The sequence below is a fragment of the Macrobrachium nipponense genome, chromosome 7 (assembly GCF_015104395.2).
Source record: "Macrobrachium nipponense isolate FS-2020 chromosome 7, ASM1510439v2, whole genome shotgun sequence".
Lineage (NCBI taxonomy): Eukaryota > Metazoa > Arthropoda > Malacostraca > Decapoda > Palaemonidae > Macrobrachium > Macrobrachium nipponense.
The window spans coordinates 40,472,835-40,495,212 of record NC_061109.1 but is presented as its reverse complement, the minus strand read 5'-3'; the positions used below and the strand labels follow the sequence as shown (position 1 = coordinate 40,495,212).

General features: G+C 36.2%; 1 protein-coding gene across 1 annotated transcript in view; it reads left to right on the top strand.

Annotated features, from left to right (window-relative positions):
• The window catches only part of LOC135217295 (dihydropyrimidine dehydrogenase [NADP(+)]-like), a 55,250-nt gene extending 32,872 nt beyond the window's left edge, over window positions 1–22,378 (top strand). The window contains exons 3-21 of the mRNA XM_064253048.1: window positions 5,934–6,104; window positions 6,835–6,996; window positions 8,410–8,500; window positions 9,655–9,881; window positions 10,555–10,705; window positions 11,585–11,754; window positions 12,856–13,066; window positions 13,627–13,811; window positions 14,680–14,777; window positions 15,641–15,758; window positions 15,896–16,060; window positions 17,610–17,762; window positions 17,946–18,066; window positions 18,298–18,417; window positions 20,021–20,163; window positions 20,316–20,495; window positions 20,622–20,843; window positions 21,165–21,322; window positions 21,519–22,378. Coding sequence (XP_064109118.1) covers window positions 5,934–6,104; window positions 6,835–6,996; window positions 8,410–8,500; window positions 9,655–9,881; window positions 10,555–10,705; window positions 11,585–11,754; window positions 12,856–13,066; window positions 13,627–13,811; window positions 14,680–14,777; window positions 15,641–15,758; window positions 15,896–16,060; window positions 17,610–17,762; window positions 17,946–18,066; window positions 18,298–18,417; window positions 20,021–20,163; window positions 20,316–20,495; window positions 20,622–20,843; window positions 21,165–21,322; window positions 21,519–21,627 — 2,955 coding nt within the window. The 3' untranslated portion in view covers window positions 21,628–22,378. The remainder of the gene's footprint in view (window positions 1–5,933; window positions 6,105–6,834; window positions 6,997–8,409; window positions 8,501–9,654; window positions 9,882–10,554; window positions 10,706–11,584; window positions 11,755–12,855; window positions 13,067–13,626; window positions 13,812–14,679; window positions 14,778–15,640; window positions 15,759–15,895; window positions 16,061–17,609; window positions 17,763–17,945; window positions 18,067–18,297; window positions 18,418–20,020; window positions 20,164–20,315; window positions 20,496–20,621; window positions 20,844–21,164; window positions 21,323–21,518) is intronic.

Sequence of the window (22,378 nt, the reverse complement as noted above, 5' to 3'; positions counted from 1 at the left end):
TCATCTTCTCAATAATAATAATAATAATAATAATAATAATAATAATAATAATAATAATAATAATAATAATAATAATAATAATAATAATAATAATAATAATAATAATAGTAGTAGTAGGGTGGATAGATTAATTTAAAGATATTTGCTGTGATATTTTGGTCACACTGAGATCAGTTGCTTCAAGGACAATCATATAGCTTACCCAGTGCCCGAGAATAAAACCCATTGACCTCGGTACCCGTCAAGTTTTGGTTTTTTCTCCAGAGTGCCTGTACACTTTCTGCTACAGGTACTGGAATAATAATAATAATAATGATAAAAACTCTTCAGTTACTAGGGTCATTCGGCTTGAATTTGGCATTTAGTGATCTAGATGAAATTAATTTTTAATTTTTCTCTTTTGATCCGTCCTGCCTTTTCTACAGTGAGATTCAGTATCGTCCAGTTTTCTAGAAGTGTTATTACAGCTGCAACCAAATTCTGTAATGGTTGTCGCAATCGTGAGGTTCAGTCACTGAAACCTCAGAAGTTCGAATCAGGTGAAGACACTTTTTCTGTTGAAGAGGCTCTCTCTCTCTCTCTCTCTCTCTCTCTCTCTCTCTCTCTCTCTCTCTCTTAAAGACTGAATTAGTGAAAACTCCTCAAGTGTTCTCAATAATATTGCTTAGGCGAACTTCAAAAATCATTACTGGTTCAAAAGACGTGTTTATTTAGGGATCACATTCAAATGAGCAGCAGAAGTTGTGCAGTCAATATCTGACGCGAGGATGTATTCTGAAGATATGGAAGAAAAATTAGAAGTGAATGAGGAGGTTTATTTATGATTTGGCCATAGCCTTGAAGGTGTACACAGTTATTTTAGTCTCTATTTTAGTCTGCAGTTGCATCTTGAGTAAAACCTGGATTCAAAACTGATATACAGAGGGAGATGCTGTGACTTAGTCTAACTCGGTACCTCCCAGACACAATATAGACCCAATTCTCAGTCTCTTTTTACACCAAATTCTTCGAAAATCATGGATGAAGAGTTGGGTTGAACCCCCGACTTCAATCTATATTTTGGGTAAACATGTATCTTCAAAGTTATCAAGGAAAAATGTAAATGATGTAAATGAAATATTAAATTCAATTCAGCGCTGAAACGGAAATTTAGAGTAAAGAGGTTTGAAAGGTGTAACAGGAAGAAAATCTTAAAGCAGTTGCGCTATGAAATAATTGTTAGGTGAGGGTGGAAAGTCAGATGAAAGAAAGAAAATATGAACGGAGGTACAGTAAAAGAAATGAAAGCGGTTGCAGCTAGGGCCCGAAGGGACGCCGTAAAGAACTTTTAAGTAATGGCTACAGTGCACCGCGTGAGGCGCACTGACGCCACTACCCCGCTACGGGAAAATTTTATATAGTAATGCAACTTTAAGTGCATGTTATTCTCCCTTTGAGAAAACTCGCTATTTTTTATTTTGAGGTTCATTTCTCAAGTCTAGAATCACGACTCTGTGTTCTGTAGACAATTGCATTGCGAATAACTCGTATGAGCAATTTTTAAAATTCATAATAATGATTCTCTATTGGTTTGCGCGGCAGGAAGTAAATGATTTGCATGATCGGAATTGTATATTTCAGTGATTTTCCTTTCATCAGTCTACGTGTACAAAATCGGTCTCTATTTATCTTTTGGCAACCGAGTGTGTTTTTCATAAAAAAAAAAAAAAATGCTCACGAAGCCGGATAATATTCACTTTTCGGTCTCTTTGTGAACTGAAAACCGATGCACACAGACAAGAAGAAACAACGAGTTGTTAAGAAAATCTGTGAACTCATTCTCTTACTAATATATTGACACAAATATCTGAACTCTTTTGGAAATACGTCAGGTCTTAATAGCTTCCGAATTTAGTGGAAATGCAGTGCTGTATTGCGTAGCCTTTACATAATGGGAGAAAATCAAGCATCATTATTTGTCATAGGTGGGGAGGGGAGAGGGGCAATGTTGTTGTTGGTCTTGTTGGGGGTTTAGGAAAGGTCTATGGAGAAGCCTAAAAATCTCTGAAAAAGGGATTTCACGTTGATTTAAAGATACAGGAATTTTATCATAGGATATTTATGAATTATTTATTGGAACTAAAACGTAAAAACTGAATAATGTGCAAGTTAAACAGCACAGAAAAATTATTTCTAATAAAACATAGCGTATTTAATCTGAATTTCGTTGGTGAATTTAGGCTATATATGACACTAGATTTTAGCATGTTTTAATTTACGTTAAAAGTTAGGAATATAATGTTTACAACTTGATGCGAAAGGGGAAAATCTTGCACGCGTTCCCAGTAAGCTGGAGGTCGGATCACGTCTAGGCTTGTTCAAATTCCTGTTCCGTGCCGACGTTCCAGCGGGGCTAGTTGAGGACATTACTGCCAGGACCGAGAAAGAGCCCGTAGTAGGGTAGAGCCGTCAGTTGTAGGCATCGCTTGAGGTTCTTTGCGGCGTCCCTTCGACCCGTAGCTGCAACCCATTTCATTCCTATTACCGGACCTCCGTTCATATTCTCTTTTCTCTCATCTAACTCATCACCCTCTCCTAACAATTGCTTCATAGTGCAACAGCAAGCTTTTCCTCCTGTTACGCCTTTAAAACCGTATCACTGTCAGTTTCAGTTTCAGCTCTGAATGACGTCATAGATCCCAACGCTTGGCCATTGACCTAAATTCTGTATTCTGTTCTACCTAGGAAGACCTAAAGGGTGTTGGCCAGGACCCTTTCTGTTTGACAAGGGTGCTTGGCAACTACATGACCCAAATCTCTTTCCAAAGCCGTCATTTCTCCGTCACCAAATATTACTTTTAATGAATCGCTCATTGAAGGACCTTCGTGTCCCAGATTTTTGCTGTTCGTGGCTGTTGCGAAGTCGTTTATTGTAAGTTCTCACATAAGTAGAGTGTCCCATTAGGCAATGCTGTCGAAGATCAGTCTTTTGATGTAATGTGACGACTAGTATTTTAATGAACGCTGAATTATAATGGAGGATTTTTCTAAATGGAGAATTTTTCTTTGAGGCCCAGGTGCATCGATTCATGTTAAGAGAACGCTCCCATTTTAATATATTTTACTAATGCGATATTTAGTTGTAATATAAGAATTGTTGTGAGAGAAAATATTTGTTTTTCATATAAATTTGATCGCCCAAATAATACGGTGTGGTACCGCCTCATGTTAACCTGAATGATATTCGTGTTGTGTAAAATCAAAATTCAGGGTGAGTGAGGACGGATTTTTTTTAGACAAATAGAAACACAGGTTATATTTTCTTAGCTTCGTTTACGTATTTATATATATATATATATATATATATATATATATATATTATATATATATATATATATATATATATATATATCTCAATAGAAGGATCCACAGTAATATCCTTGTTTATCCAAATAAAATATATTTATGGAAATATATTTTATCTGGATAAACAAGGATATTACTGTGGACCCTTCTATTGATTTCTTAGAAGCACGATACGATGTTTTTATATTGCATATACATATATATATATATATATATATATATATATATACATATAATATATATATATATATATATATATATATATGCATATATATATACTATATATGTATATATATATATATATATATATAGATAAATAGATAGATATAGCTAGATGATAGAATAGATAGATATAGATAGATATATTAGATATGATAGATAGATAGATAGATAGATAGATAGATAAATATGCGTGTGTGCGCCCGCACATGTTAAGAAATAGGGTGAAGGTGAAGGTATCTTATGAAAATCTATATTAGATAAACAGATGAGAAGTTTGAGAGTTAAGGTGCTACGAATGCACTTGTTTGAGCTTAAAGGTAAAGTACGGAAAAAGTTGATTCGGTGGAGAAGTTAGGAATGGCATTTATGTGACCTTTGGCATAGCAGAGAAAGGAAATGTTGCAAGTGACAAGGATTCAGCTCTCTCTCTCTCTCTCTCTCCTACATACAAACAAGAGGTGGATCCAGTTTAAAGCAACGAACAGCTGCCGCATTCATAGTTCAGTTGTTCAACTGTAGACACAATCCCTCTGTGTTACTTACATAAGCGTATGTGGTTGCTTGTAATAAGTGTACATATGATCCTACAGATGTAAGTGTACTGTACGCTAAAGGAAAGTGTTTTATGTTAATATAGAGGCAAAATTTTTTAAAAATTCAATTTAGCAAGCATTCATCGAGCCAGATTATACGATTTTAAAAGTCTCTTTTAAAATATGGCTTGAAATAAAATTATATATTCCATTATTTGAACAAAGGACAAAATTATATTTCCCATTATTGAACAAACGTTAAAATTATATTCACATTATTTGAGCAAAGGACAAAATTATGTTTCCCGTTATTTAAACAAATAACAAAATTAGATTTCACATTATTTGGATGAAGGACAAAATTATATTTCACATTATTGCAAATAACAAAATTGTATTTCACATTCTATTAACAAAGAATAAAATTATATTTCACATTATTTGAGCAAAGGTCAAAATTATGTTAAAAATTATTTAAACAAATAACAAAATTATACTTCACATTATTTGAACAAATAACAAAATTATATTTCACATTAGTGAAACAAATAGCAAAATTGTATTTCACTTTATATGAACAAAGAATAAAATTATATTGCACATTATTTGAACAAAGGACAAAATTATACTTCACATTATTTGTTAAAGGACAAAGTTATATTTCACATTAATTAAATAGAGGACACAGTTATATTTCACATTAATTGAACAAAGGTCAAAATTACATTTCACATTATTATGCTTTATGTTGTTGCGCCCTGAAGGTGTTAGTTTGAATGAAAACGTCTTTCTTCGGGGAAGGCACCGCTAGCTACCCTTTACATGAAAATAGTTTGTGGCAGAAGAGTGCGACCATTTATCTCGATTCATATCCCGTCCAGATAAACGAGATTGGTAGCGGAAAGGTACAAACAGATAATATCCGTCATGTGACTCTGCCTTTTATCTGTGATTTATTGTGCTACATTTTTTTTAGACTAAGGTTTTTGAAAATGGGCAGGAGCTTACGAAAGATCTTCAGATTTCTCAATTTACTGAAAATTGGTGGAATATCTTCACACAAAGCTCAAGCAAATAGTCATTTTATGTCATGTTTTCTGACAAAACCCAAACCATTAATTCCAAAATCCTTTTTTGGAGGTGATTGTCAAAAACAGAGCTTTAAATAAAATGTTACTTATCCGTAGTATTAGCACCTTGTTCGTACGATAATCCTCCTGTTTTTTTGTTATATCAGTAGATATGAAAATAAGCTCTCAAATCACAAGATTCCTTCTAATCCCTTAGAAGTAACTCCTATTACTTCTTGTTATTCGCTTCCATAAAAATTGTATTTATAGGAGAAAAAGCCAGAGTGAAGAAAGGAGCACTTCATCTTTGATAATTGATACTATTCAGCGAAGTCCCTACAGACACATATACAAAATTTAAAGAATCTTAACAGAGAAATTTATCATTTATGTATTCACCAGGCCCACTGCCAATGAAAATAAATCCCACTTGAATTTCTGATACATTGGACAGAGCCACTCCAGATCCAATTAAATCAAGCTGGAATATTTATAATTTATTGGACAGAGCCAGTGCAGATGAATATAAGTCACACTTGAATTTCTAATTTATTGTACAGAGTCACTGCGGATCAAAATAAATCAAAATGGAATTTATAATTTATTGGACAGGGCCATTGCAGATAAAAAAAAATGGCACTTGAATTTCTAAGTTATTGTACAGAGTCTCTCTTGATTGATGGGACAGAGCCAGTGCAGATAAAAAAAATGGCACTTGAATTTCTAAGTTATTGTACAGAGTCTCTCTTGATTGATGGGACAGAGCCACTGCAGTTTGGAGAAGAATTTCGACGACATCAAACACACGACCCTGAGCGAACGAGGCGCCCTGAGGGAGAGTGCCCGTTGCCTCAAGTGTGCCGATGCCCCGTGCCAGAAGTCCTGCCCCACGCAACTCGACGTTAAGCAGTTCATCTCCTGCATCGCTAATAAAGTATGTGCAAGCTTAGCTGTCTCTTTTGTTTTTAGGATTACAAGATGTTTATCAGGTCATAGGTGGTGTCTCATTTTTGGGTATTCCTCTTGCGTTGTGTCAATGGAGTCCTTTTGTGTGAGCCTGTGTTTGTGTTGCTTCTGGGGCTGTTGTTGTTGTTTTTGATTGAGCTGACTTTATGCCAGCTCATACAGCAGCCCGTGAGTGTCAATTCATACTTGTAGTGAAAACAGTCACGAATAAATGAATACAAAATCATGTTATGAAAAGTGAAAATATGGTCATGAATTCTGGAGCCAAGGAACAAAATGTGTGACAACTGTGAAGTTTTTCAAATACATTTGAATTTCAATATTTAGAATGAGTTTCATGTACTTCCAAAAGATTCGTGTAATCATAGTGACTTGATTATCATGTCTGTGAAGTAGCATAATGTACATCCTCCTTCTCAGCTTAATCACTAGTCCGGGTCGCTGTTTTTAATGACCCTTTTCCAGGTGTTTGCACACATTATATACTATTTTATTAGGGTATATAATGATTATCAACATACATTTACCATAATTTTAATGATCTGATTAAAACTAAAGTTCATTTATTACCATTGCATAATTACTGTCAGGTCTGGTACCTGATGGTGCATTTAGTTAGCCCAGGAAGTATCCGACTGGAATAAGTAGGAGAGCCTATGAATGACACTAACGTCGACCTTACTCTTACCGTTCCTCAGAACTACTATGGCGCCGCCAAGATGATATTCTCCGACAACCCATTAGGCCTAACCTGTGGAATGGTGTGCCCGACGAGTGACCTCTGCGTCGGGGGCTGCAACCTCTACGCCAGCGAAGAGGGCCCTATCAACATCGGCGGCCTCCAGCAGTTTGCTACTGATGTTAGTTAAGATAGATTTGTTATTTATTTATTTATTTATTTATTTATTTTTAATCTAAGTGCTGTCAAGGAGGTAGGTAGTCCTACCACTAGCTAATAAATATGGTTTGTTATTTATTTGTCTATTTACTTATTTATTTATTTATCTATTTGTTTATTCATTTGGAATCTATGTTGTCAAGGAGGAAGGTAGTCAAATAAATATTCTTATTTATTTATTTACTTATTTATTTATTAGGAATCTTATGTTGTCAAGGAGGAAGATAGTCATACTAATTACTAATAAATATTGTTATTTATTTATTTATTTTATTCATTTATTTATTTATATATCTATGTTGTCAAGGTGGAAGTTAGTCGTACCACTAGCTAATAAATATTGTTTGTTGATATGTCTGCAATGATTTACACTACAATATGACTTGTAGTGGTCGTATTGTGAAGTAGTAGGTACCCCACATTACTATTTAATCATTAGCGTTTATTATAGTTCCTGTAATGGCGTTGATTTGAAGACAAAACTTTCGGATTACTTACATTTATTAATGGTTATGCATATAATTTTAATTTTCATTTTAGTGGCAATGTCGTTAAGGTAGCCGATAGTTATATTGTTATCTGCAAAGTGGGGTGTTCACTTCTCTGCAGTGAATAGTTGATATTAAACTATAGCTGCCACTTAAGACTTGTAATGTGTTGAAATATTTGTTATTAGACTTATGCTATAGTTAGGGATAATTCATATTGTATGCGTGTGTGTGTGTGTGTGGTATGCTAAAATCTTGAGGTGACTGCCCGTATTGTGAACCAAACAATTATTAGGGGAATTATTGTAATTACAACAATTTACTTTTTTTTATTCATTCTCCACCGAAGTTTGACGGAGGGTATGTAATCAGCCGTGTCATATTGCCCATATGACCGCAAGTTAATAAAAGTTAATTGTGGATAATATTGGAATTTGCTTAAAAATTTAAAGCCTATCTGCTAAGATAAAGCTTATTGGATTTTTAGATGGATCAGTATGTTGGGGAGGGTCCTGCATACATTTTTTGTGGGTGGGGGGTGGCGGGGGGTTGTTGTTTCCACTATATTGGTGTGTGTTTCCTCCGTAGGGGGCTAGCGCCGTCATGAAGTGCACTGTGGGCATTACTCAAAGTTCTTTGCAGCGTCTTATCGCCTCCTAGCTGCAACTCCCCTTTCATTGATTTTACTGTATCTCCGTTCACATTCTCTTTCTTCCATCTTACTCTCCAACCTCTCATAAAAATCGTTTCACAGTGGAACTGCTTTAAGGTTTTCCCCCTCTTACACCTTTCAGACTTTTTGACTCCCAATTTCCGTTCCAACGCTGAATGACCTCACAGGTCCCAGCGCTTGACCTTGGGCTTAAATTGGTGTCTCTTTCTCACAGATCTTTCGGCAGATGGACGTTCCTCAGATCCGTTCGCCAGACCTTCCCAAAGACCTCCCTGAAAGCTACGCAGCGAAGATCGCCCTCATTGGTTAGTAATATTTTCTGCCTGTATTCGTGTAAGAAGAAGAATAAGTATTGGCAAAATATTATTATTATTATTATTTCAGTAGATGAATCCTATTCACATTGAACAAGCACACGGGGCCATTGACTTGAAATCCAAACTTCAGAAGAATGTTGGTTTGGACCTGCCACTGCAGACCCCACACTGCAGCAGTAACTGATCGTGACACAGAGCCAATGATTTTTCATTGGGGCTGGGGGAGACGCGATCCCGTGACATCTGAGTGGCATGACAGGACACTAACCACTATGCCAACGGATTAGCTAAAATAGAGTCATTTAAATGAATGGGTGAAAGTGATGCACTATAGTCGTTTTTATTTAAGATCATCTGCCTGGGGGGGAGGGGGGACGTGAACCTGCGACATCTGAGTGACATTCCACGACACTAACCACTATACCAACAGACTAAGCTAAAATACAGATAGAATAGAGTAATTGAAATGAATGGGTGAAAATTATACACTATAGTCGTTTTTTCAAGAATGAATGGCGCCTGCTCTAGCTCTTAGAACTCGTAACAAATTGTAATTAAAATGAGAGAGGAATACTATTAATTAATTATCATATTCCATTTTCTAATTACATTCAATGTCCGTAACTCATGGAGATGCATTGACGATGCGAGGATTTTATTGGTACTTAAATTTCCTTGTGACCTTCACAACTTAATACAATAATGGTTGTGTGGCTGAACATAAATGAATTGAATTAGTTTAATTTCTATTTTGCACACAAAACATGTCCTCTCATTGGTGTAGTGTTTGTTTCTTCACAGTATTATCATGTTTTTTTTTTTTCCAAGCTAGTTTTTGGTGTCGCACATAACATTGTGATTCAAGTGTAGCTCTTTCTTTCTTAAGGTAGCATTCATTTTACTTAGTTCATCACTGTATTGCTATGTGTCCCTTATTGCATACAAATACAGTTTTCTAACGCTTCAGGTACCTGCAAGTTCCTTCTTTAGTTTCAAAGGAAAGCGGTATTTAGTGACTCATTATCCTTATTTTCATATCAGATACATTCAGAAATAACTTACTTCGGAGCTTGAACTGCTTGGAAAGAAAGCAATTAGAAAAATCCATCTCATGCGCAGAAACAAAATTTCCACCTGCGCAGGTTGCGGTCCAGCCTCTGTGTCATGCGCCACTTTCCTCGCGCGTCTCGGCTACGACAACGTGGACGTCTTCGAGAAGAGGGAGTACGTCGGCGGGCTGAGCTCCTCCGAGATTCCCCAGTATCGGCTCCCTTACGAGGTGGTCAAGTTCGAGGTGGATCTCATGAAGGATCTGGGAGTCAAGGTCCATCACGGACGCCAGTTGTCCGTGTCGGATATCACCGTCAAGGTAAACGCCTGAGAGAGTTTGGGATTTCCGTGGTGGGTTTCCTTGAAAAGTCCTGTGTGAGTTTGGTATTGTAAGTAGTGAATCCTGTACCTGGTAGTCAGTTGACAGCGAGTGGGTCACAGTTAAGGCGAAGAAGGTTGCGGGTTAGCATCATTATCCTAAGATCAGGGGAGGTTGGTGGTATAATAGATTCCCATCAACCGTGCATTTGATGTCTAGGCCCGTCCCTTCGACGCTCCTGATTGGCTTTTGATAAACCAATCACAGGGCTGGAAACTTTCAGTCTCTCGAGAGTTCACATGGGTAGGATGTGTGTTCCACCTCTCCTGAGGTATACCTTTGAAAGACGTATTCCTCAGGAGAGGGGGAACACACATCCTGCCTATGTGAACTCTCTCGAGAGACTGAGGGTTTCCAGCCTTGTGACTGGCTTATCAACAGCCAATCAGGAGCGTCGTAAGAGACTGGCCTAGACATCAAATGCACGGTTGATGTGAATCTACTATAGCACCTTGTAGAACGGCCCCTTCAGCCTGGAAAAATGTGTATATATAAGAAAATTAAATAGTGTCAATATCAACTCACTTTATAATTGTCCATTGTTGTTAACAAACTGCCAAATGTAGTGAAAGACACTAGAAACTCTCGGTTAATTGTTGTTTTGTTTGAGCAGGGACTCCAAAACGAAGGGTATGAGGCTATTTTCGTTGGCATCGGTCTCCCGCAACCAAAAAAGATCGGCATCTTCGCTGATCTGACAATCGATATGGGATTCTACACAAGTAAAGATTTCCTGCCTCTTGTCACAGCCGGCAGTAAGCCAGGTACAGTGGAGTGGTTTAAGGTGTATCTGTGTTAAAAATGATAGACCACTTGGATTTTGCAATTCTAATCATTTTTGTTGAAATCTTTTAGTCTATGGTTAAGTTCGTGTATAATGTTTTTTAGCATATGTTTAATTTCGTGTAACTTATTTTTGTCTATGCTTAGGTTCGTGGAACGATTTTTTATTTATGTTTAGGTTCGTGTAACTTTTTGCTTACTCGGGGAGTAAGCTTATAAACTATTTTGTTCTTGTTCTTGTTGGGGGAGTAGGAAAGGTCTATGGAAGAGCCTAAAAAGGTCTGAAAAACGTATCTTCCGTTAAGTTAAAAATAGAGGAATTTTAGGATAGGATTTTTTTTTTATTTATTTATTAAAATGAAAATGTAAAAAATAATTTGCATGTTAAACAGTATAGAAAAATTAAATCTTATAAAATATAGCTTATTCAATTTTCGTTGGTGACTATAGATTTTAGCAAGTTTTAATTTACATTAAAAGATACGAATATTATGTTTACAACTTATGGGTGACCGGAAAATCCTGCACGTCTCCCGAGTAAGCTGGAGGTCGGATCACGCCTTTTTTTAGTCTACGCTTAACATTGTGGAACCTTTTTTTTTTTATTTATGTTTAGGTTCGTGTAACTTTTTTTATGCTGAGGTTCGTGTAACGTTTTATTAGTCAATGGTTAGGTTCGTTGACGTCTTTTAGTCTATGCTTAGGTTCGTGTAACGTAAATGTATATATTATACAGTCTCTCCAGATCTGATAGAGAATTTTATTGTTCATTTTCATGCACTAGAAATAAGTAACAAATCCATTCTTTTCTTTTGCTTGTATGCTAACATCACTTAAATTTTCGACTTTCTTCTTCGTAGGAATGTGCGCATGTAAAGGTCAGCTTCCAGCTATTCGAGGTATTGTGCTGGTGCTAGGTGCTGGCGACACCGCCTTTGACTGCGCTACGTCTGCCCTCCGGTGTGGAGCTAAACGTGTGTTTGTCGTCTTCAGGAAGGGTTTTACCAACATACGAGCTGTGCCGGAGGAGGTATTATTATTATTATTATTATTATTATTATTATTATTATTATTATTATTATTTTATTGCTGTTAAGATTCGTGATATCGCGGAAAACTACTGTATTACGCAATAAGAAAAAAACCACTTTACAGATAAATTGTATTAATATGCGAAAGATGTTATCAGCTAAAGTATTGTGCAATAAAAATCCACAGTTATATAAATACATTGTGTTAATATGCATATTATTACAATTTATTTGTAAAATTGTTGATTTTCATTATTATTATTGGAAAGGAGTAGACCCTCGTTTAAACAGGTCTGGTGGAATAAATAGCAGCATTATTTGAACTGATATTAGTATTGTCGGGAATTTTCCCTCCGACTGGGATGGTTCTATTATAAAACTATACTATTAAAGTTTACCAAATACATCAACGGAAAGGGGAACTCGCTCCAAATGACAACTTACAATGTTACAATTAGGGAATCAACTCTGAAAGCATTGACCATGAGCCCCAGCAACGCACACAAAGACAGTGAGAACAATCTCGCAAAAACACTTCGAAAATCTCTCGACATTGGCCTCAAAAAGTTAGTTTCATTTGAAACTTACTTTTGAATCGCCAGACTACATTTTGATTGAAAATCAACTAACCCAAACCTCGGATGTCAAAAATACAAAAGGTTAAGCATAAAAAAGAGAGCCCTTTTTTCATATTTACAACACTGCCTGTGCAGTCAAACTGAACAAAAAGAATTATTCCTGAACATATTTACAGATAAATGAGAACCACTTCTAAAGAATTCATAATGAGTTTATAACGACAAAATAGTTTAATAATAGCAATTTCCTTACATTTTTCCCATTAATTTATTAATTTACTTTTTCTTTTCTAATAACCGATCTCTCCCTTTTTCTGTTTCCCATTACCTTCTGGTATTACTTTGTAATAAAAATCATATTCATTGGAAGCTTGAATTCAAAGTCAAACCCGCGTGGGGTTGTTCCATATGAAGAGGTTCGTCGCCTGAATAACAAAAATAATAAATCCCCCATTTTACATGGAGCATACTCAGAAAAATAAATAAACATTGTAAATCACTAGTTCATTTTTGCCCCCACAGATGGAATTGGCGCGCGAGGAAATGTGTGAATTTCTTCCTTTCCTTTCCCCCCGCAAAGTCATCACGAAGAACGGACGCGTTGCAGCCATGGAGTTCGCTCGTACCGAACAGACTGAAGACGGAACGTGGATCGAGGACGATGAACAAATTGTCAGGCTCAAGTGCGATTATATCATCTCGGCCTTTGGCTCAGGTCTATCGGACAATGATAGTAAGTTTGAAGACGCCAGATACTGTGCAGAAAATGTGACATGATTGACCATGGTGGAATGTAACTATTGACTTGCTGAGCAAATCTTTACGGAATTCAGGACAAGAGAATTTTCTGTCTATTGTTTGACATTTTGATTGTCCTTTTATCATGATGACTTATTGGAGTTCTTATTATTATAATAAAACTAATCAAATAAGAAACTTGAAAACCTGTGTTGATTGTTGTTGTGGAAAATGGTCAGCAGAATAAGTAGTGGAGCTGAACGAATGAGTTTCAGTAGCTAAAGGTTTGGTTTACATCAGGTTTGTTTTGAATTTTCAGAGTGAAATTTGTTTTTAATCAAAGTACATGTAATTGCAATATACACATTCAGTTTTGTTTTAGTAAGTTATGATTTAGATCGTTTCCAGAAATTCCAGTGTACTTTTAATGAAAAGGTAACTCTGATTTTTGTAATCGCTGAAGTATGTTGGTATGTTTTCTGTTTTACCTCAGAGTATTTCTGTCAGAATTTGCCAGGGTGTCTATACGGTATGACATGTTATTAAATGTTCCAGTCACTGCCGCACTATCCCCTCTGAAGTTCAATCGATGGGGCCTACCGGAAGTCGATCCTAAAACAATGGCCTCGAGTGAGCCAGGAGTGTACTGCGGTGGCGATATTGCAGGCGTTGCTGAGACCACCGTGGAAAGTGTCAATGATGGCAAGACAGCTGCGTGGAATATTCATAAGTATTTGCAGGTATGGCAGGTATTTCTTGCAAGCAACAGGAACTAGTACCTTATAAAATTTTCTGGTAATTCTCAAGAAGAGCTCCTCTTAGAGATACTGTTTATTAATTATATTTTTTGACTGACAAGTAAATTTTTCTATGCATTATGAGCTGCAGTGCCTTATAGCATTTTTTGGTAATTGTAAGGAAGAGCCCCATAAAATGTTCTGGTAATTGTAAGGAAGAGCTCCATAATAAAATTTTTAATTGTAAGCTCCGTAATAAAATTTTCTGTTAATGGTAAGGAAGCGCTCTATAATAAAATTTTCTGGTAACTGTAAGAAAGAGCTCCATAAAATTTCTTGGTAATTTTAAGGAAGCGCTCCATAAAATTTACTGGTAAATGTAATGATGGGCTCCGCACGGAGGTATTGTTTATTGATGAAATTTGTTGAATGAATGACATAGAAAAGGGTGTATATGATGCAGTACAGGTAAGATGACTTTAAAAATTTACCGAAATGATGTGATTTTACACAGTCTTGAGTTTAAGTGAAACTCCGAGGGATAGTACTAAACATGGCGTCCCTCAGATCTTGTACGTATAGGTAAAAACCAACAAGCTCCAGCGAACATAAACAAAAGACTGTAAATTACTCACATTATTTCGGTAAAATTTTCACGTTTTCCCCCCTGTGCTGCATGATATACACAACCTTTTCTATATTGTTCAGTCAAAAAATCTCATTAATAAACAATATCTGTGCAGAGCTCCTCCCTAGAATGACCAAATTAACCTATATGGAGTCTTCTTTTTACTCTACCATGTTTTGCTATGTGAAACCGTGAAAGTTTTTTTCCTCTTCTTTTAAGTAAAGGACTTTCACTTTATTGCAGTCTTTGCATGGGTTGTTTGTACCAGAAAAACCTCAGCTGCCTAAGTTCTATTCACCAATTGATGAAGTTGACCTCTCCGTTACGATCTGCGGTATCAAGTAAGTGACAAGATTGTTTCCACGTTTTATTCAGAAATAGTTCGCCAGATTCATTTCTGTAAATGTATATATTCACCGTCTGCATCGATCTTCTAACAATAATGTGATCGTTAATGAAAGAGATGATATACTTGTTTAAGTTTTTTGCAGATTCACAGGTGCATTAAAAGTCAGGTGTGTATTATTGATGGTCAGTAAGAAACTTATGAAAAATAAGACAAGTTAGCCAAATTTGTGTATTATATAATCTCTTTCTAATTATCTATGTCTATATATATATAATATAGATATATAATATATTATATATACACTCATACCATACATACTACATACATACTGGGTCCCCATGTGGGGGCCCCCATTTGATGTACCAGAGCCCCCCCCAAATAGTTGGAACCCGCGAATGGTTGGAATCCCTATAAAAATGCTTAAAATGGCCTATTTTGTTAGTTAAACTCAAGAAAAACCCACTTGAAATTTTTATACCTGCTTTTTTAATAGTTTTATCACAAAAAGTGCATTTTATGATGAAATTGAAGAAAAAAACAGGAATTTGTGGATATTTATCACAGAAAAATACTGCAAATGGCTGAATTTCCTGTTAATGTGGGGATATGTTCTAGAGAGAAATCTGCTAATGTGAGTCCGTGAATATGGGGGCCCATTTTATATATATATATATATATATATATATATATATATATAATATATATATATATATAGATAGCATGATTGTACATAACAGTAGTATTTTTCTTCATTAAGCATGTTTCATTTGTGGTTAATTGTATTTTTTGGTGGGATCGTTGATTGCCTTTTCACTCAGGTTTTTTTCATTATTCCTGTGTATTTATTTCTTTCAGGTTCCCCAATCCCTTTGGCCTAGCATCTGCCCCACCAACAACAGCATCTGCGATGATACGAAGAGCGTTTGAGGCTGGCTGGGGATTCTGTGTAACAAAAACCTTTGCTCTGGACAAGGTATGGCAATGATTCATCATCATCATCATTTCCAAGTGTTCCATAATAAGAGTAAGAGTTATGACCATATAGAATTATATGTAAGTAAGTGCTCTACTTCGTATGAATAATGCATCATTTTTATGACTTGATTTCAGGACATTGTAACCAACGTATCCCCTCGAATTGTGAGGGGAACTACATCCGGCCATATTTATGGACCAGGCCAGGGCTCTTTCCTCAACATAGAACTTATTTCAGAAAAGACTTGCGCTTATTGGCTGCAGAGTATCACAGAGTTGAAGAAGGATTTCCCAGATAAGGTAATAAGATTATTTTGAGTGTCTTGTTTTAGACCTATATTGAGCTTAACAAAACTATAGGAGCTGTGTATTTAACTTCTGAAAGTACTGTAATATATTGAAACTGCAATTTTTAAATGTGTGATTCTTAGTGTATTTGTTGGTGCCGGGAAATAAACTATCCCTTACAAAGACATCAACTTATCCACATGAATTAAATTTATACTGAAGCCATAATATTGCATATAAGGCACAAATGTTATTTCAGGTTTGTGTAGCATATTATTCATCTTACATCAAATTTGGAGGTTAATTCAAAAGCAAAGTTCATTGTACTTTTTGAGACTTTGCAACTCATTGTTTAGTTACTGGATTTGCAACAGAATGAGGTTTCTTAATAACTGAAGATATATATTGCACCAAGCCCCTTATTGGGAGAGCAAATATGAATTAGCATAGAAGTAGGCAGACAAAAGTGACAAGAAGTTATGTTAATAGTCACAGCTAGTCTAGACCATCAGCTCTTATCCCCCGTAGGGGGCTAGTGCCGCCAGTGCACCTCACACGGTACACTGTAGGCTTTACTTACGGTTCTTTGCAGCATTACTTTGGGCCCTAGCTCCAACCCCATTAGTTCCTCTCACTGTTACTCTGTTCATATTATCTTTCTTCCTTGATAGGTCCCAGTGCTTGGCCTTTGGCCCAAATCTTATATTCTAATTCTAATCAGCTCATATCCGATCTTAAGTATATATGAATGATTTAATACTACTATTAAGGCAGTAACGGGAAGGGGTGGGGGAGACCCAGCTCAACTTAAGTGCTGGTCCCAAGATGTTGATAAAAAGACAGGACTGAATTCAAGACAGGCCTCCATTCATGAATCATCTGCCAAAACCAATTTTGAAATGAGCCGTTCATGGTAGAAACCGCTTGATGGCTCATTAGAAACAGTGACTCAAACTAGGGAATCAGCTGAGAAGAAGTTATTTGAAAGAGGAGCATTATACATTTTTACTTGAAGTACCAATATCCTTCTTGGTATATTTTTATTTATATAAGATTGACAACATTAATATAAATCTATACTGTATTTTATTTCAATGTTAAAAAGTTTATTTGATTTGCGTGTGATTCAATTGTAGTTGTATTCATCCTAGCTCTGAAAGTTCAGTGCAAGATAAAAGGTCATAGCAAATTTATTTTACAAAGACCCGATATAAGTTAACTGCTGCATGTACATGAATTTGAAGGCTAGCATCCTAAGACAGTGAATATAATTGTATTTGTATAGTCATGCACAGCAACAAAAGCACCTAGGTAACAGAGTGATAAGTCTGTGATTGAATTATCAGACCCGGCAAGGAAAGAGAGGTCTTGGACTTTGTGCAATAAACGAAGATTATAAAATGTGGAAGAATGATGTCAATGTTGTTCAGATACTGGCAGAAGAGCCATTCCAGTTCAAGTTTGTATTATGTCAAGGGTTGTGTGGCTTTACAGTTTAGTATGAAATGTCTGCCTATGAACCGAAAATGAGTAATATGTTCGTTCTTGTTATCTTTTATAGGTACTCATTGCCAGTATTATGTGCAGTTACAATGCGGAGGACTGGACAGAACTGGCAAAGAAGGCAGAAGAGGCAGGTTCTGATGCTTTAGAACTAAATTTGTCTTGTCCCCACGGCATGGGAGAACGTGGTATGGGATTAGCTTGTGGTCAGGTTAGTCACTTTGCCTTTGTAGTCAAATTGTACTCTGTCACTATGATTGATATCTGTTTTACATATTTTTAATTGTGGTACCTTTCTTTCACTTAACATTTTCATTGCTATTATGTATCGCAGAACAGTAAACTGCAAAACCAAGGAAACTTTCTTAAATTTCATAAAATTTCACTTTACCAGGATCCAGAGCTTGTAAGAAATATTTGCCGGTGGGTGAGAGCTGCAACTACCATTCCCTTCTTTGCTAAACTGACCCCAAATGTCACCAATATTGTTGCTATTGCTGCAGCTGCTTATGATGGTAAGTATTGCGATTGAAGAGAGTTCCTTATCATGGCATATGATTATTTCTCAATAAGTTTTAATATTTTTGTATGATTGTAGTGTAGCATTATTGCGCTTATAGGTGGGCAATGATGAAAGTCGGTAATGTTTAGGAATGCTGTACTTTCACTTGCCCATGCTTATTAGCTAGCATATAAATTTGTTCTCCTTTATAAATATTTGTTTTTATAACTGTACTGCGCTGCAGGTGGTGCTGATGGTGTGACAGCTACTAATACTGTATCTGGACTGATGGGACTCAGACCAGATGGATCTGCATGGCCGTCAATAGGAAAAGAGCAAAGGACAACATACGGTGGTGTTTCTGGTAAGGATATTAGCAAAGGATAAGGACATTTTGTGTAATACTCGTTAAGGGTCTTAAATTTCGTACTTTTAACATTGAATGGATTTTAAGAAAAGCTATGATCTGGTGATGAGAAATATCCCGAGTGTGTCAATTTACATTAGAGATAACCCCGTCACCATTCAGTTCCCTGAACAGTATTATGATTAAAGTATCTGTAATTAAAAAGAAAAGAAAAAGAAAGTCCACTGAGCCACATTTCAAGATGTTCATAGGCCTTGCCCAAAGGATTTATTTCTTAAGTTAATGATACGTGATAATAGGAGTACAGTAAAGTTACAGATGAACTTTTAGGTAAAAAGAAAACAGAGCAAATGGAAATTACAGGTAGAGAGCTATGGTGCTGTGGCGGAAGGAGGTAGTACTCAACAATGCAAATTATAGTGTAAATGGAGGACGAGATTTCCAGTGCCTGGAATGTACTGCAAGAAACAGGGAGAAAACGAGAGTTGAGAACCATTGTGTGAGAGATGAACAGGTCTTAGGAGAGGGTTAGCATTTCTGTTATTCTGTGAGCACCACACTGGCCCGTGAAGCAGCAGTAGAGAGAGCGGTATGAAAGACTAGTTGAAACCTGGATGAAATGGATAAAGGATAGCTAGACTACTGGTAAATAAAAATGTCCTGTTTGTAGATCATATTGCAAATGACGAATTGGCAGAGATGTGGTATCAAGGGGCGGGAGAAAGACTGATATGGTTTGGACGTTTCAATGGTTTGGACGTGTCATGGGCAATAGACATGGAAGCAGGAGATCGGAGACCTCTCCCCAAGTAGGACCCACGGAATCGCGAAGAAAAGTGATGAATGAAGGCCTAGATGTAATGGAAGTTCGGGAACAAAGAGCACAGGACAGAAGGGCTCAGAGAGAACTCATTTGGCATCTATGAAGGAAAAGGTTTAAACAAGTATTTAAAATGATGATGATCTAATAAAAGGCTTAATGTATATAGTCATTAACAAATTCTAAAAACAGCAGTAGTATAAAGATGTTCATAATTGGTAATGACACCTTACTTGGAGACCGTAAGAGGTGACCATAGTTCTGTAAAGATAACAGGTATACTGTGCTTATGGCCAGTTTTATCACTCCACTGTTTTGAGGGTACTGACGAGTTACTTCTTTGAAATTTTGTAAATTCTGTGGACACAGGCAAAACTGGAAATACTTTACAGTTGTTGTTCGTCAGATTCAAACCATTTTATTTTTCCGGGAGTAGCTTCCTTTCACTCACCTTGATTGGTATATACCATATACTGTATGCGGCAATGGATTGTTTCCGATCATCAAATCATCAAAGGATAAAGGGAATTTCTCCCAGCAGTATGTTCACTTCTCCTGCACGAATATTCAAACATTTCTTTGCACATCAGAGGTAGTTCAGATTGGCTGACTGTGCCTTTTGCATTAAACAAATTAGGGGGTTTATATTAGTGGAACTTGAGTATTTCAAATATTGCTTAATTCATTTTCATATATTGTGTATGTATATTACTGTAGATAAGTGTAAATGTTTACTGATTTTTGCTAAAAGTTTAATTGGATATGCTTTCATTATCTCAGGCAATGCTATCCGCCCTATTGCTCTCCGTGCTGTAACTGCCATCGGACGAGCTTTGCCCGACTTCCCTATACTGGCTACTGGTGGTATTGACTCGGCTGATGCAGGGCTTCAATTTTTGTTAGGAGGAGCATCTGCTTTGCAGGTATTTATACCTAACAGGTTACTTATTCCCATGAAGAGCTCAACAGTATAATTATATATTGTCTATGCTTCACATAGTTTTATCCAGACAAAACTTTCCTGATTAATCTGAAATAATTAAAACCAAACTTAAATTCATCATGTTGGTGACAGATTTGCAGCTCAGTTCAAAACCAAGACTTCACTGTTATTGAGGACTATATCCTTGGCCTTAAAGCGCTCCTCTACCTACGTTCACTGGAATCTAAGAAAACATGGATGGGACAGTCTCCTCCAACGGGAAAACATCAACTAGGAAAACCAGTAGTTGCCCTCAGTGACATGATTGGCAAAGTAAGTCTTTGGAAATTTCATTTGGCACCGTGATGTATACTCATAGTGAGTGATGACTGTGTGTCTAGGTATTACGTAGCTTTGGTAATGCTGTACTGTTGTTGATTTAATTATATTTCTTTACAGAAACTTTCAAACTTTGGCCCATATCTTCAAGAAAAAGAAAAGTTGATAACAGATCACAAGAGAAATGCAGACATACTGGAGCCACAACCACAAGAAAGAATCATTTCTGCACCTAAATATGGGGTTCCAACTTTGCAAGACTTGATAGGCCTTGCATTGCCTATGGTAGGAACCTATGGAGACTTGGACAACAAACAACAAAAGGTCGCGCTGATTGATGAAGTAAGTGAGGAATCTCCATACTTCCTTTCATATGTTGTGCTTTCTACAAATTTTATTCTTAAGACCCAGGATCCCTCACCCTTTAGTGTAGCATACTAGGAGGGCATTTTTTAAAATACAAAATGTGTACCTGGTTTCTCACTTAAGAACAGAAAGTTTTTGGTTTTATTAGGCAATGGATTTCATTATGAATTAAATTATTTTAAAAATGTACAATAATTATCAATACAGTATTGAGTGAATGAATGCATGCGTTTGAATTTCGAGTTTCTCATCATGCCCTTCAGTGAACTCAGTTACTTACAGCATATGGTTTTACAGGACATGTGCATAAACTGTGGAAAGTGTTATATGACTTGTAATGATTCCGGATACCAGGCCATCACTTTCGATCCAGAAACTCATCTAACTCACGTCACTGATGATTGCACGGGATGCACCCTTTGTGTCTCTGTGTGTCCCATCATTGACTGCATACGGTAAGCGTTTGTGTTGTTTGTTACTGAGAAGTTAACTGTTTTTACCTAATAAATATTTGTAGAAACAATCTTTAAACATGCATACTTATGATTAATTGTCAAGTTTTGAATATATAATCCTACAAACTGTAAGTCACTAAAATAGAGAAGTAGCTCCGAGTGTCTCGGTTAAATGTAAATTTACCTTCTTATACAGGATGGTCGACAGAAAAGGCCCCTACATTCCAAAGAGAGGGATCCCTCTCGACACTGGAGTAGTTCCTCGTCTCCCTGCCGTTGCCCCAGCTGAATTGTCTTCTTCATGATCTAAACTTCATTTTATAGAATAATGCAAATTATTTTAAGTATTTTATATTTTAATAATGCAAAATATTTTAACTATTTGTTATATTCGTGTGCTACTGTGGGATCGACGCGCTTACTGTATTCGTATACATGAAGGTGTCATGTCATGTATGAATAAGAGGACTGCATGTATTTTTACATTCGGCTGATTGTGTTCGTTAGATACTGGTAAAGACGAGATGTTACCCAGGAAATGGTCCAGTTTCCCATACTGACCCCTGTAGGCACACTGTACTGTCATAGCTACCTAAAATATTAACAAAACAGAGAGTTTAAAAAGATATAAAAATAAAAATATATTACCATTGTCATTGTGATATGTGACGAAAGAATACTTTTGCCCTTCAAAAAATGTACTTGGCATGTAATGCTGATGGTATTTCAGAATGTAAGGTCCAATGTTTTCATAATTTTCATTTCAAGTTGAAAGGGCACTTTATTTTATTTTTTCATATTTTATCAATATTCATATCATTGTAAGCTGCATGATGATGATAAGAATAGGGTAGATTTAAAGAAAGAAAGAGGCACTGTTAGAAAGCCTAGAATTAGCAAATTCAATGAATTAAAAAAAAGTCTGGTGGATATAAAATGGTCAAGCAAAAATTTAACAAACATTCACAACTTTACCTTGTAGGGGAAAATTTTTTTGTAAAGCTAACCAGGCTTATGGGTAAGGTTACTTACTGCAAATACAATGTAATGATGCGG